Source organism: Oncorhynchus mykiss, chromosome 4 (assembly GCF_057628025.1).
Source record: "Oncorhynchus mykiss isolate SJ-2025 chromosome 4, ASM5762802v1, whole genome shotgun sequence".
Lineage (NCBI taxonomy): Eukaryota > Metazoa > Chordata > Actinopteri > Salmoniformes > Salmonidae > Oncorhynchus > Oncorhynchus mykiss.
In genome coordinates, this window is record NC_143025.1 from 17271747 (window position 1) to 17286208 (window position 14462).

The 14462-nt window shown below is 45.2% G+C and overlaps 1 protein-coding gene across 8 annotated transcripts in view; it reads right to left on the reverse strand.

The window, feature by feature from the left end:
• The window catches only part of srpk2 (SRSF protein kinase 2), a 105482-nt gene that overhangs the window by 67547 nt on the left and 23473 nt on the right, over positions 1-14462 (reverse strand). For 2 of the 8 annotated variants that reach the window (XM_090231287.1, XM_090231288.1), the window contains exon 3: positions 6359-6602. The exons of 4 other annotated variants lie outside the window; for them this stretch is intronic. In XM_090231287.1, the coding sequence (XP_090087413.1) occupies positions 6359-6396 (38 nt within the window). In that variant the 5' untranslated portion in view covers positions 6397-6602. Of the gene's footprint in view, positions 1-6358; positions 7131-14462 lie in introns of those variants that run through there. 2 more of the 8 variants (XM_090231286.1, XM_036969499.2) reach the window with 1 other exon arrangement.

Genomic DNA, 14462 nt, shown 5'->3' on the forward strand with positions numbered 1-14462 from the left:
TAGCAGGTATGGTATGGGATATGGGAGTGCCCATGTTGTCCCATCCACAAAGCAGGTATTTAATAATGTTACCTCATCAGGACAGCGTCATGTCTCTCCTCCTCTTTGCCCTTAGCAAGTGTGCAGAATGTCATTGTCCTATTAACTTCAGCCAATGAGCATGGCACTAAGGCAATTCCACCACACTTGCTGATTCATCTATGGGCTCACTCATGCAATAATCACTTCTCCCTCCGTCATCCGATGACTACATCTAGGGGACTATTTATGTCAACTCACCCCTTGTCTCATACTTTATGTTTTTCAGCAACAGTCTTCCAACGACCTTCCACCTCCCCACCAGCAGCATAATAACCTGAAGGCTCGTCATCGGAACCCCATTCTCCAAACTATTCAATAAACTTCCATATCATATTCTGTCTCGGACACACACACACACACACACACACACACACACACACACACACACACACACACACACACACACACACACACACACACACACACAGATCTCAGAGCATAAAACACAGTAGACTAGAGAGCTACCAGTCTCATTCATACAGTCACAAACATCAATCATATACATTTATTCAGAGGACTAGCATACTGTAAAATCAAGGTCCAGCTGCTTGGCTGTGTGACATAAACAGAGATGTATACCCTGTAAGCTCAGTGGCTGACAGAACCTTTCACAGAGGCTGCAGGCTCTAATCATAAATACTGACTGGTTAAAACCGCATTCCAGCTGGTGTCTATTCCACATGTTACCACCGGCTAAATCTATGACGATAAACTGCCTATTTACTCTGTTCCATCTGACTGTGCAATCCACTGTCTCATCAGCCCAGCCAGGCTATTTATGTACTTGATCTCCACTATAAAAGTAATCTAGACATTATCTCATATTTCTTTTAGACTAACATTTCGTTTTCAACAGTGGAGATTTGTATAAACCTTGCAGTCGGTCTCTCCAACATTTGCAACATTGTTTCAATATTCAAATTCAATCTCCAGCTGTTCCATAGTAATGAACGTGTCGGGACTAGACAGGCAGCATTTCTCAGCCAGTCGAAATCATGAATCAGCTGGCATCATTTTTACGGATATAGTTGAAAAAAGGTCAAATGAAACACAGCTAATTTGCAGTCTTTCCTGCTTCAGTTTGAAGTGATTGTGTTACTGTAGCTGTGTTGTTGGCTAGCTCCTCTGAACAACAGCGTCCTGACGAATGAGCACATTTTCAATGCCAGGTGAAATCGCGCCTCATTAGCTCATTGTTATGGATGCATCCCGATAAATGTCACTAGAAAACAGCTTAAACAAATGCAGCTCCTTTGCTATTATTCTGGCTGCTCTTTTTGACGTGACTGGAAGTTAGACGTAGTTGGCTAGCTAGCAAGCAAGGGATAAGAACGTTGCCAGCCAGTAGAACAAATGACTGGGATGTGTCTATAGATACAGAACAAAAAGACTGAACAGGGCAGCGTCTCTAGCAACCCTAGATTTGTAACAGGACAGTGGAAGGATGAACTAGTAGGAATAAATTAATTTGTTTTTAATGAAAATATGTCAATCAGCCCTACACCATAATGAGGTAACCTACAGACAACACTAACGACAGACATCTATCTATCTCTCTACTGTATCTGCCTCTCTTTTTCTCACTCTTTAGCTTTCTCTCTCTCTCTCTCTGTCTCCTTCTCTCTGTCTCTTTAGCTTTCTCTCTCTCTCTCTCTCTGTCTCCTTCTCTCTGTCTCTTTAGCTTTCTCTCTCCCTCTCTCTCTCCTTCTCTCTGTCTCTTTAGCTTTCTTTCTCTTTCTGTCTCCTTCTCTCTGTCTCTTTAGCTTTCTCTCTCCCTCTCTCTCTCCTTCTCTCTGCCTCTTTAGCTTTCTCTCTCTCTCTGTCTCCTTCTCTCTGTCTCTTAGCTTTCTCTCTCTGTCTCCCTCTCTCTGTCTCTCTCTCTCGCTGTCTCCCTCTCTGTCTCTTTAGCTTTATCTCTCTGTCTCCTTCTCTCTGCCTCTTTAGCTTTCTCTCTCTCTCTCTCTCGGTCTCCTTCTCTCTGCCTCTGTCTCCCTCTCTCTGTCTCTCTGTCTCTGTCTCTCTGTCTCTCTCTATCTCTCTGTCTCTCTCTGTCTCCTTCTCTCTGCCTCTTTAGCTTTCTCTCTGTCTCTGTCTCTCTGTCTCTGTCTCTCTGTCTCTCTCTCTCTGTCTCTCGCTCTCTGTCTCTCGCTCTCTGTCTCTCGCTCTCTGTCTCTCGCTCTCTGTCTCTCGCTCTCTGTCTCTCGCTCTCTGTCTCTCGCTCTCTGTCTCTCGCTCTCTGTCTCTCTCTCTCTCTGCCTCTTTAGCTTTCTGTCTCTCTCTCGGTCTCCTTCTCTCTGCCTCTAGCTTTCTCTCTCTCTCTGTCTCCTTCTCTGCCGCTTTAGCTTTATCTCTCTCTGTCTCCTTCTCTCTGCCTCCTTAGCTTTCTCTCTGTCTCCTTCTCTCTGCCTCTTTAGCTTTCTCTCTCTCTCTCTGTCTCCTTCTCTCTGCCTCTAGCTTTCTCTCTCTCTCTGTCTCCTTCTCTCTGCCTCCTTAGCTTTCTCTGTCTCCTTCTCTCTGCCTCTTTAGCTTTCTCTCTCGGTCTCCTTCTCTCTGTCTCTTTAGCTTTCTCTCTCTGTCTCCCTCTCTCTGTCTTTCTCTCTCGGTCTCCTTCTCTCTGCCTCTTTAGCTTTCTCTCTCGGTCTCTTTCTCTCTCGGAATCTGTGGAAAGAACTGAAAACTGCTGTTCACAAATGCTCTCCATCCAACCTCACTGAGCTCGAGCTGTTTTGCAAGGAGGAATGGGAAAAAATTTCACTCTCGATGTGCAAAACTGATAGAGACATACCCCAAGCGACTTACAGCTGTAATCGCAGCAAAAGGTGGCGCTACAAAGTATTAATTTAAGGGGGCTGAATAATTTTGCACGCCCAATTTTTCCGTTTTTGATTTGTTCAAAAAGTTTGAAATATCCAATAAATGTCGTTCCACTTCATGATTGTGTCCCACTTGTTGTTGATTCTTCACAAAAAAATACAGTTTTATATCTTTATATTTGAAGCCTGAAATGTGGCAAAAGGTCGCAAAGTTCAAGGGGGCCGAATACTTTCGCAAGGCACTGTAGGGTCAGATTACCTGGTCACAATAATCACCATAACCATTAGGGACGAAAGAAAGATATCTGATCAAGAACCAGTTCTACCTCCTTTCCCCTGCCATGCCTCTAGTGCCATCTTACACAACAGCCGTCGTCAAAATCTGCCTGCCTGCTGCTTTAAAAAAAAGTGTCAGAGGCAGAGCACCATTACGCTCACAGATCTCCTCCTACCACACTTCTTCCATCCCTCCCTCTATCCCCCATCCTAATTCACACAGAAGTAGATAGGCTGCTCCTGCTGCTGGCATCTCAGCTAGTCAGCTCAACTGACTGATGGCTATCACAGTTTAGCTCAATCTAACTCAGCAGTGTGTGTGTGTGTGTGTGTGTGTGTGTGTGTGTGTGTGTGTGTGTGTGTGTGTGTGTGTATGTATCTGTGTATCTGTGTGTGTCTCTGTGTGTGTGTATTCCTCTGGCCCAGATGGTACTTTAAAAATAAAGCAATGATACCCCAAACACAGGCCCAATATAGTGATTTGGCACAGATATCCAGATAAAGCTCTCAGATGACATGAAATCAAATATAATAATGAATAGGCCTATTGCTGATACACTTCAAATAATCTGCCCTCTTACACAAATACATTAGCCCATATAAACCTGCTCACATATTAGCATTAATACACTTGTATACCGTCTGTTGGCATAGATACTTATATTGCATTGTATATCACTGATAATGCATTAGGCATAATATAAGCCGGCTTTGTTATGACATTAACAAACACATTCTGGATGCCGTCTTATTTAAAAAACAGAAATAACTCACGATGTTAACAGTTTTGGCATTAATTCCAAGTGGTTAAGGTCAGGGCTATGGTTTTGTTGAAGGCTCTGCAAACCAACCGACCTCATACCATAATGGATACAGAAGGCATTCTGCAGCAATACGCCATCTCATCTGGTGTGCTCTTAGTGGGACTATCATTTGTTTTTCAACAGGACAATGACCCAACACACCTCCAGGCTGTGGAAGGGAAAGTTGACCAAGAAGGAGCGTGATGGAGTGCTGCATCCGATGACCTGGCCTCCACAATCACCCAACCTCAACCCAATTGAGATGGTTTGGGATGAGTTGGACCACAGAGTGAAGGAAAAGCAGCCAACAAGTGCTCAGCATATGTGGGAACACCTTCACGACTTTTGGAAAATCATTCCAGGTGTAGCTGGTTGAGAGAATGCCAAGAGTGTGCAAAGCTGTCATCAAGGCAAAGGGTGGCTACTTTGAAGAATATAAAATATAAAATATAGAACCCACAAAACACCAGTCTCAACGTCAACAGTGAAGAGGCGACTCCGGGATGCTGGCCTTCTAGGCAGAGTTCCTCTGTCCAGTGTCTGTGTTATTTTGCCCATCTTAATCTTTTTTTTTTATTGGCCAGTCTGAGATATGGCTTTTCTTTGCAACTCTGCCTAGAAGGCCAGCATTCTGGAGTCACCTCTTCACTGTTGACGTTGAGACGGGTGTTTTGCGGGAACTATTTAATGAAGCCACCAGTTGAGGACTTGAGGCATCTGTTTCTCAAACTAGACACTCTAATGTACTTGTTCTCTTTCTCAGTTGTGCACCGGGGCCTCCCACTCTTCTTTCTATTCTGGTTGGTGACAGTTTGCTCTGTTTTGTGAAGGGAGTAGTACATAGTGCTGAATGAGATCTTCAGTTTCTTGGCAAATTCTCGCATGGTATGGCCGTCATTTCTCAGAACAAGAATAGACTGACGAGTTTCAGAAGAAAGTTCTTTGTTTCTGGCCATTTTGAGCCTGTAACATAATAATATGCTAACATAATTGCAAAAGGGTTTTATAATGATCAATTACCCTTTTAAAATGAGACAGAATGCGTCTCCTTCCTGAGCGGTATGACGGCTGCGTGGTCCCATGGTGTTAATACTTGCGTACTATTGTTTGTACAGATGAAGGTGGTACCTTCAGGCATTTGGAAATTGCTCCCAAGAATGAACCAGACTTGTGGAGGTCTACAATTTTTTTTCTGAGGTCTTGGCTGATTTCCTCTGGTTTTCCCAATATGTCAAGTAAAGAGGCACTGAGTTTGAAGGTAGGCCTTGAAATACATCCACAGGTACACCTCCAATTGACTCAAATGATGTCAATTAGCCTATCAGAAGCTTCTAAAGCCATGACATCATTTTGTGGAATTTCCCAAGCTGTTTAAAGGCACAGTCAACTTAGTGTATGTAAACTTCTGACCCACTGGAATTGTGATACAGTGAATTATAAGTGAAATAATCTGTCTGTAAACAATTGTTGGAAAAATTACTTGTGAAATTACGTGTCATGCACAAAGCAGATGTCCTAACCGACTTACCAAAACCATAGTTTGTTAACAAGAAATTTGTGGAGTGCTTGAAAAACAAGTTTTAATGACGCCAACCTAAGTGTATGTAAACTTCCGACTTCAACTCTGTACACACACACACACACACACACACACACACACGCACACACACACACGCACACACACACACTCCAGAATCTGACATTGCTTGTTCTGATATTTCTTAATTTACATTTGTTTGATTTGTGTGTATTGTTTTGTATTGTTAGGTATTACTGCACTGTTGGTGTTAGAAACATAAACATTTCACTGCCACCTGCAATAACATCTGCAATATATGTATATGAACAACAACATTTTCAGGTTTTTGGGGGATGGTTGTAGGAGGTCTGTTGTTCGGTTGTTGTCATGTGTTTTGAGATGTGCTGCTGGTGATGTGTTCGTCATTTGAAGTGTGTTTTGTCCTGCTGAGATGTGCTAGTGGCTGTGCTAATGTTGACATGTTGACAGATATGCAGATATGCTGTGCAGGAGCAGCCATCATCATACAGACAGACAGACAGACAGACAGACAGAGATGGTTTGATTGGGTGGCTATGTGTTGTTGTCTTTCCACTGGCTGTATGAAAAGCTACATCAGCATGCAACAATTGACCACTGCGCCTTTTTCCTCACCGTGTCAGCACACTGCACCCTCTACAAACAATAGCAGACGACAACTGGCTAGAGATGGACAGAGATAAGGATAGACGGAGAGACAGATGGATAGAGAGAGAAGGAAGGAGGGTGGGTGGGGAGGGAGGGAAGGATATGGGGGAATTCTGGAGCAGAAGACAGAATGACAGTCAGCCAGACAAAATGCAGGGGGGCAGGGGAGGACATGTTACCTTTCGGGGGACGAGGATTTCTCTGAGTTCATGGACATGAGCGGTGCCTGTTAGCCGCTCGCTCGCCGAGGGACGACAGAGAGACGGCAAGGAACAGGCTCTCTTTTCTCTGCTTCTCTCCCTTCGTTCTGTGCCGTGTGTCTGTGTAAGGGGGAGGGGGGGGCTGCCTCCCCTCCTCCTCCTCTCTTTCTCCTTCTAGCTCTCCTCCTCTTGCTCAGAGGAGAAGAAAGGATGGAGGACAACGCTGCAAGAGTAGTAGGGGGAAAAAAGCAGATATGGGCTGTCTGAGCAGAAATCTTCCTGCGTGTGAAGCGAGACAAGCAATGTCAGACACCTTTCCTCAGACCCAGCTTCCTCCCTTCCTTTACCTCCTTCACCCTCTATTTCACTTTCGTTTTTTCACTCTCTTTCCTCGTGTTCTCTGTCCTCCTTGGTTGGTTCTTAAATGGTGATGAAATGAACACACAAGCTCCCACAGTCTCAATCCGCTTTGTCTGTCCTCCTCTTCCTTTTCACCCTCTCTCCCTTTCTCTCTCTCTCCCTCTTTCCAAAACAGCAGCAGTGCAGTAGCTGGCTCTAGCAGGCATTCTGCAGCTCTGCACAACAACAGAGCCCAGAGCGAACTGGAACAAACCACTGCCTGACAGAGAGAGGGGGGTGGGAGGGCTGGGACCAATGGCAAACCAAACCACTTCTCCTTGAGGTCTCTCCTACTCCTCTCCCTGCGTGGTCCGTACCTCCCTCCTTCCCTCCATCCCCTTTGCCTTATTATGACATCTTGTATCTCGGGGCAACGCCACACAGATCTGACTCCCCGTCTCTCTATCTGCCATACTCCTCTTCTCCCCCCTCCTCTTTTCTCTCGTTGTCTCTCAATCCATTTTCCGATGTCTTTTCTGCCTCTATGGCTGTAATGTGTATGGTTGTAATTATCTTTTCTCTCTACATTCCCTCTCTCTCCCAGCAGACGGGTATATTTCTGCATGAGAGAACAGCACAGAGAGGTAGCCAGAGGGTGTCATGACAGGGGGTCTCTCTCTACTGTCCTCCCCCATGGCTCTACTGTCCTCCCCCATGGCTCTACTGTCCTCCCCCATGGCTCTACTGTCCTCCCCCATGGCTCTACTGTCCTCCCCCATGGCTCTACTGTCCTCCCCCATGGCTCTACTGTCCTCCCCCATGGCTCTACTGTCCTCCCTCATTGCTCTACTGTTCTCCCCCATGGCTCTACTGTCCTCCCCCATGGCTCTACTGTCCTCCCCCATGGCTCTACTGTCCTCCCCCATGGCTCTACTGTCCTCCCCCATGGCTCTACTGTCCTCCCCCATGGCTCTACTGTCCTCCCCCATGGCTCTACTGTTCTCCCCAATGGCTCTACTGTCCTCCCCCATGGCTCTACTGTCCTCCCCCATGGCTCTACTGTCCTCCCCATGGCTCTACTGTCCTCCCCCATGGCTCTACTGTTCTTCCCCGTCGCTCTACTGTTCTTCCCCGTCGCTCTACTGTTCTTCCCCGTCGCTCTACTGTCCTTCCCCGTCGCTCTACTGTCCTTCCCCGTCGCTCTACTGTCCTTCCCCATCGCTCTACTGTCCTTCCCCATCGCTCTACTGTCCTTCCCCATCGCTCTACTGTCCTCCCCATCGCTCTACTGTCCTCCCCCATCGCTCTACTGTTCTCCCCCATGGCTCTACTGTCCTTCCCCATCGCTCTACTTTCCTTCCCCCATCGCTCTACTGTCCTTCCCCCATCACTCTACTGTCCTTCCCCATCACTCTACTGTCCTCCCCCATGGCTCTACTTTCCTTCCCCCATCGCTCTACTGTCCTTCCCCCATCACTCTACTGTCCTTCCCCATCGCTCTACTGTCCTTCCCCATCGCTCTACTGTCCTTCCCCATGGCTCTACTGTCCTTCCCCATCGCTCTACTGTCCTTCCCCCATCACTCTACTGTCCTTCCCCATCACTCTACTGTCCTTCCCCATCGCTCTACTGTCCTTCCCCCATCACTCTACTGTCCTTCCCCCATCACTCTACTTTCCTTCCCCCATCGCTCTACTGTCCTTCCCCCATCACTCTACTGTCCTTCCCCATCGCTCTACTGTCCTTCCCCATGGCTCTACTGTCCTTCCCCATCGCTCTACTGTCCTCCCCCATCACTCTACTGTCCTCCCCCATCGCTCTACTGTCCTCCCCCATCGCTCTACTGTCCTCCCCCATCGCTCTACTGTCCTCCCCCATCGCTCTACTGTCCTCCCCCATCGCTCTACTGTCCTTCCCCCATCACTCTACTGTCCTTCCCCATCACTCTACTGTCCTTCCCCATGGCTCTACTGTCCTCCCCCATCGCTCTACTGTCCTTCCCCCATCACTCTACTGTCCTTCCCTCATCACTCTACTGTCCTTCCCCATCACTCTACTGTCCTTCCCAATGGCTCTACTGTCCTTCCCCATCACTCTACTGTCCTTCCCCATCGCTCTACTGTCCTTCCCCATGGCTCTACTGTCCTTCCCCATGGCTCTACTGTCCTCCCCCATCGCTCTACTGTCCTTCCCCATGGCTCTACTGTCCTCCCCCATCGCTCTACTGTCCTTCCCCATGGCTCTACTGTCCTTCCCCATCACTCTACTGTCCTTCCCCATGGCTCTACTGTCCTTCCCCATCACTCTACTGTCCTTCCCCATCGCTCTACTGTCCTTCCCCATGGCTCTACTGTCCTTCCCCATGGCTCTACTCGCCTCCCCCATCACTCTACTGTCCTCCCCCATCACTCTACTGTCCTCCCCCATCACTCTACTGTCCTCCCCCATCACTCTACTGTCCTCCCCCATCACTCTACTGTCCTCCCCCATCACTCTACTGTCCTCCCCCATCACTCTCTCGCTCTCTCATGCGCCGAATATAACAACCTTACCGTGAAATGCTAACTTACAAGCCTTTAACCAACAATTCAGTTTTAATAAAATAAGATTTAAGAAAATACAAGTAAAAAAAGTAACACAATAAAATAACAATAACGAGGATACATACAGGGGGTACCGGTACTGAGTCGATGTGCGGGCGTACAGATTAGTCGAGGTAATTGAGGTAATATGTACACAACATGTAGATAGGGGTAAAATTACTATGCACAGATAATAAACAGCAAGTAGCATCAGTTTAAAAAGAGGTCTATGCAAATAGTCCAGGTAGCTGTGTATGTCTGTCTGTGTGTGTGTGTGTGTGCGTGTGTGTGTGTGCGTGTGTGTGCATTCTGAGGTTACGGTTACTGACTAGCCTACAGTTACTGACTAGCCACCCTCCGTTTACACACAATGGAATTGCACGAGCAGGTAAGAGTCTGTACTGTCTGTACAAACACATACCCACGGCACACACAAACTCACACACGCTGCTGAATGCATTCCATGCCGAATGTATTCAAGCTTTACAAAAACATTTGGGTCAGGCAAAACCATTGCATAATGCACATGTACTTTAAAGTTCATGAAACATAGGCTACAGAGAAAGTAAAAGGCTTTCCAGTAGATATTAGCCCTGGGTGAAACCGATGATGAAAAAACCCTGGATTGCTGATGCTATGCATTGGCCAATGAGAGGCTTTGAAGCCACTGGTCAGCCATATTGGCATTCCCCAGAAGAAGCAGTCCTCCATAGGAATGAATGGAATTCTACAATTATTTAAATTAAATTCTTCAAGGACAAAATTACATGTATTTAAGTCTTTTTTGTTGTTGTAGTGGAGACAGTAACATCAGAACTTTAAAAAAGACATACTCTTTTAAATATGTTTTGCTAACGTAATATGATTTTTTATTTTCCCAAGTGGTGAAGGTGTCTGTAATAGAATAAACGTGGCAAAAACAAGTATAGATATTAATAAATGCATTTCTATAGTTTCCAAAATCATTTTTACAACGGTGGGAGAGTGCCAAGATGGAGGCTTGGGGCTTCAACACAGCGCCCCCTGTCAGTCATCTAGTATAGCACTAGCACATTAGCACATGAACAAAAGCTCTGTATGAATGAGACTAGTGTTGTGTGATGGTATGATAATTTAATGGGGAAATCCACATGCAATCCATATCTGAGGACATAATTAACTGCCTCTAAGAGTGTGAGATTTAACATGCTCAGATACGAATCGAAAACACACACACATGCACCCACGGACACACATACACATACACGTGCACGTTAACATACACACTTACACGTGCACATTAAACACACACACACCTTTCTATAGTGCCACACACAGCATATAACACACTAAAACAGGATTACATTTAAGCAAACATGAGAGTGACCCATCCAATTGTCCTCATTCTCTGTGGCTGTGGGCCAACAGGGGGGTAAATACTAATTCACTATGCTGCCTCATAGCTGATCATCTCATTGTATTACTAATAGAGCTAAGGACTCCCCTCCACTACACACAGCTGAAGGTACATATTTCCATAAAGGAGGGAAAGAACTGAGACTAAAGACCTGTCACCCATTTTAAAGAGTGACTGCCCTTAAAAAACAACGAATCCCTTTGACAACGGCCTATGTGGCATCAATAGGAGTGAGAAATATTTATTCTAGTGTGAAAATGTGGAAACTCAGAGCGTCACAACGAGTAAATGAAGGTTGGGTTTGAATTACATTTCTGTCAACAAGTCATCCCCCCTTTTGCCAAGCTCCACGTGCAAATCGCCCCTCTGTCTACTTCACTTCCCTTCCCTTCATTGAATGGACCTCTGTTGTTTCATCGCCCCCAACCAACGCATTCAAAGGATCACGGCTGTTTGAAACTGAAAAGACCCATGCAACGCACTCTTCCAGCTCGGGTTGAAGATGGGTATATTTTGAACGTAGGCTTCCAGCAGGATGCACAGCCAACAACAATGGTGTGCATGCCATGCTGAAGGACCTCCATCATGCAGAGCAGGTGGTTGGAGGGCATTGGTCCCCAGTGATGGTGAGTATACCGGATACTAGACCATAGACCAGGGTTCCCCAACTGGTGGCCTGTGGATTTATTTGGCCCCCCATGATTTTAGAGCAAAGAAAAAACAATTATATACTGACCAAAAATATGAACACAACATGCAACAATTACCACGATTTTACTGCGTAACTGTTCATATAAGGAAATAAATTAATTAGGCCTTAATCTATGGATTTCACATGACTGGGCAGGGGCTCAGCCATGGGTGGGCCTGGGATAGCACAGGCACACCCCACCCACTTGGGAGCCAGGCCCAGCCAATCAGAATGAGTTTTTTCAACAAAAGGGATTTATTACAGACAAGAATAGTCCTCAGTTTCATCAGATGTCCGGGAGGCTGGTCTCAGATGATCCCGCAGGAGGACCTGGGCTGGTGCGGTTACACGTGGTCTGTGGTTGTGAGGCCGGTTGGACAGATTATTTCACTTATAATTCACTGTATCACAATTCCAGTGGGTCAGAAGTTTACATACACTAAGTTGACTGTGCCTTTAAACAGCTTGGGAAATTCCACAAAATGATGTCATGACTTTAGAAGCTTCTGATATGATAATTGACATCATTTGAGTCAATTGGAGGTGTAACTGTGGATGTATTTCAAGGCCTACCTTCAAACTCAGTGTCTCTTTGCTTGACATATTTGGAAATCCAGAAGAAATCAGCCAAGAATTCAGAAAAAATTATAGACCTCCACAAGTCTGGTTCATCCTTGGGAGCAATTTCCAAACACCTGAAGGTACCACGTTCATCTGTACAAAAAAATAGTACGCAAGTAAGTATAAAGACCATGTAACGTCATTCCTCCTCCTCTTCTGAGGAGGAGTAGCGAGACGGATCGGAGGACCAATGCGCAGCGTGGTAAGTGTCCATAACGTTTATTTTAAGATATAAACTGAACACTATGAAATATAAAACAATAAACGTGAACATGAACGAAAACCGAAACAGTACCGTGTGGCAACAAACACTCACACGGAAACAAACACCCACAACTCAAAAGTGAAACCCAGGCTACCTAAGTATGATTCTCAATCAGACAACTAACGACACCTGCCCCTGGTTGAGAACCATACTAGGCTGAACTCAAAACCCCAACATAGAAAAACACACATAGACTGCCCACCCAACTCACGCCCTGACCATACTAAAACAAAGACAAAACAAGGGAACTAAAGGTCAGAACGTGACAGACCATGGGACCACGCAGCCGTCATGCCACTCAGGAAGGAGGCACGTTCTGTCTCCTAGAGATGAATGTACTTTGGTGCGAAAAGTGCAAATCAACCCCAGAACATCAGCAATGGACCCTGTGAAGATGCTGGAGGAAACAGGTACAAAAGTATCTATATCCACAGTAAAACGAGTCCAATATTGACATAACCTGAAAGGCCACTCAGCAAGGAAGAAGCCACGGCTCCAAAACCGCCATAAAAAAGCCAGACTACGGTTTGCAACTGCACATGGGGACAAAGATTGTACTTTTTGGAGAAATGTCCTCCGATGAATGGTCTGATGAAACAAAAATAGAACTGTTTGGCCATAATGACCATCGTTATGTTTGTAGGAAACGGGGAGGCTTGCAAATCGAAGAACACCATCCCAACCATGAAGCACGGGGGTGGTAACATCATGTTGTGGGTGTGCTTTGCTGCAGGAGGGACTGGTGCACTTCACAAAATTGATTGCTTCATGAGAAAGGAAAATTGTGGATATATTGATGCAACATCTAAAGACATCAGTTAAAGCTTGGTTGCAAATGTGTCTTCCAAATGGACAACAACCCCAAGCATACTTCCAAAGTTGTGGCAAAATGGCTTAAGGACAACAAAGTCAAGGTATTGGAGTGGCCATCACAAACCTGACTCAGTTACACCAGCTCTGTCAGGAGGATTGGGCCAAAATTCATCCAACTTATTGTGGGAAGCTTGTGGAAGGCTACCTGAAACTTTTTACCCAAGTTAAACAATTTAAAGGCAATGATACCAATGACTAATTAAGTGTGTCAACTTCTGACCTACTGGGGATGTGATGAAAGAAATAAAGTTTAAATAAGTCATACTCTCTACTATTATTCTGACATTTCACATTCTTAAAATAAAGTGGTGATTCTAACTGACCTATCACAGGGAAATTGTCCTTGGATTAAATGTCAGGAATTGTGAAAAACTGAGTTTAAATGTATTTGCCTAAGATGTATGTAAACTTCCGACTTCAACTGTATATATATTTTAATTGTTGGACATAACGACTGTAAAAACACCAGTAAATCCACTCCAAGTGATTTAAATGTTTCTAATCTGTAGGCTTCTCAGAGGAAGAAGGGGAGGACCATCCTCCTCAGTGAATTTCATAAAAGATTATTAATGTTATCCTTTTTAGATAAAACCATACTAAATATATTCAAGACACCAAATAATTGATTAAAACACACTGTTATGCAATGAAGGTCTACAGTAGCCTCAACAGCACTCTGTAGGGTTGCACCATGGTGTATCCAGAGGACAGCTATCTTCCAACCTCCTCTTGGTACATTGACTTCAATACAAAACCTAGGAGGTTCTTGGTTCTCACCCCCATCCTGAGACTTACACAGTAATTATGACAACTTCTGGAGGATGTCCTCCAACCTATCAGAGCTCTTGTAACATGAACTGACATGTTGTCCACCCAATCAAAGGATCAGAGAATGCTAGCACTGCAGTGCATAACATGTGGTGAGTAGGTGACTCAAAGAGAGAGAAAGACGATAGTTGAACAATTTTCACAAATTAATTTCTTCAAAAATTAAGGAGAAGCAAGAGAGAGATTGCCAAATGTTTTACTTTCAGTTTAACTTACTTAGCTACCAAATGCAGCTGGCTAGTTTAGTTACTCAAACACCCAGCTCAAACAGAGGGATGCTATGTTAGCTAGCTGGCTATGACTATCCGACACAACACTGTAACTCTTCCAAGTCAAGGTAAGCTTTTGGTTTTATTAATTTATTGCCACTGGGGCCCGCTGGTGTAACTGCTTACTAACCATTAACTGTAATCCTACTGCATGATTGTAGCGGGTTTACTAACACATTAGTTTTATTAGCTATGTTGACTAGGATGTTACTTTAGCTA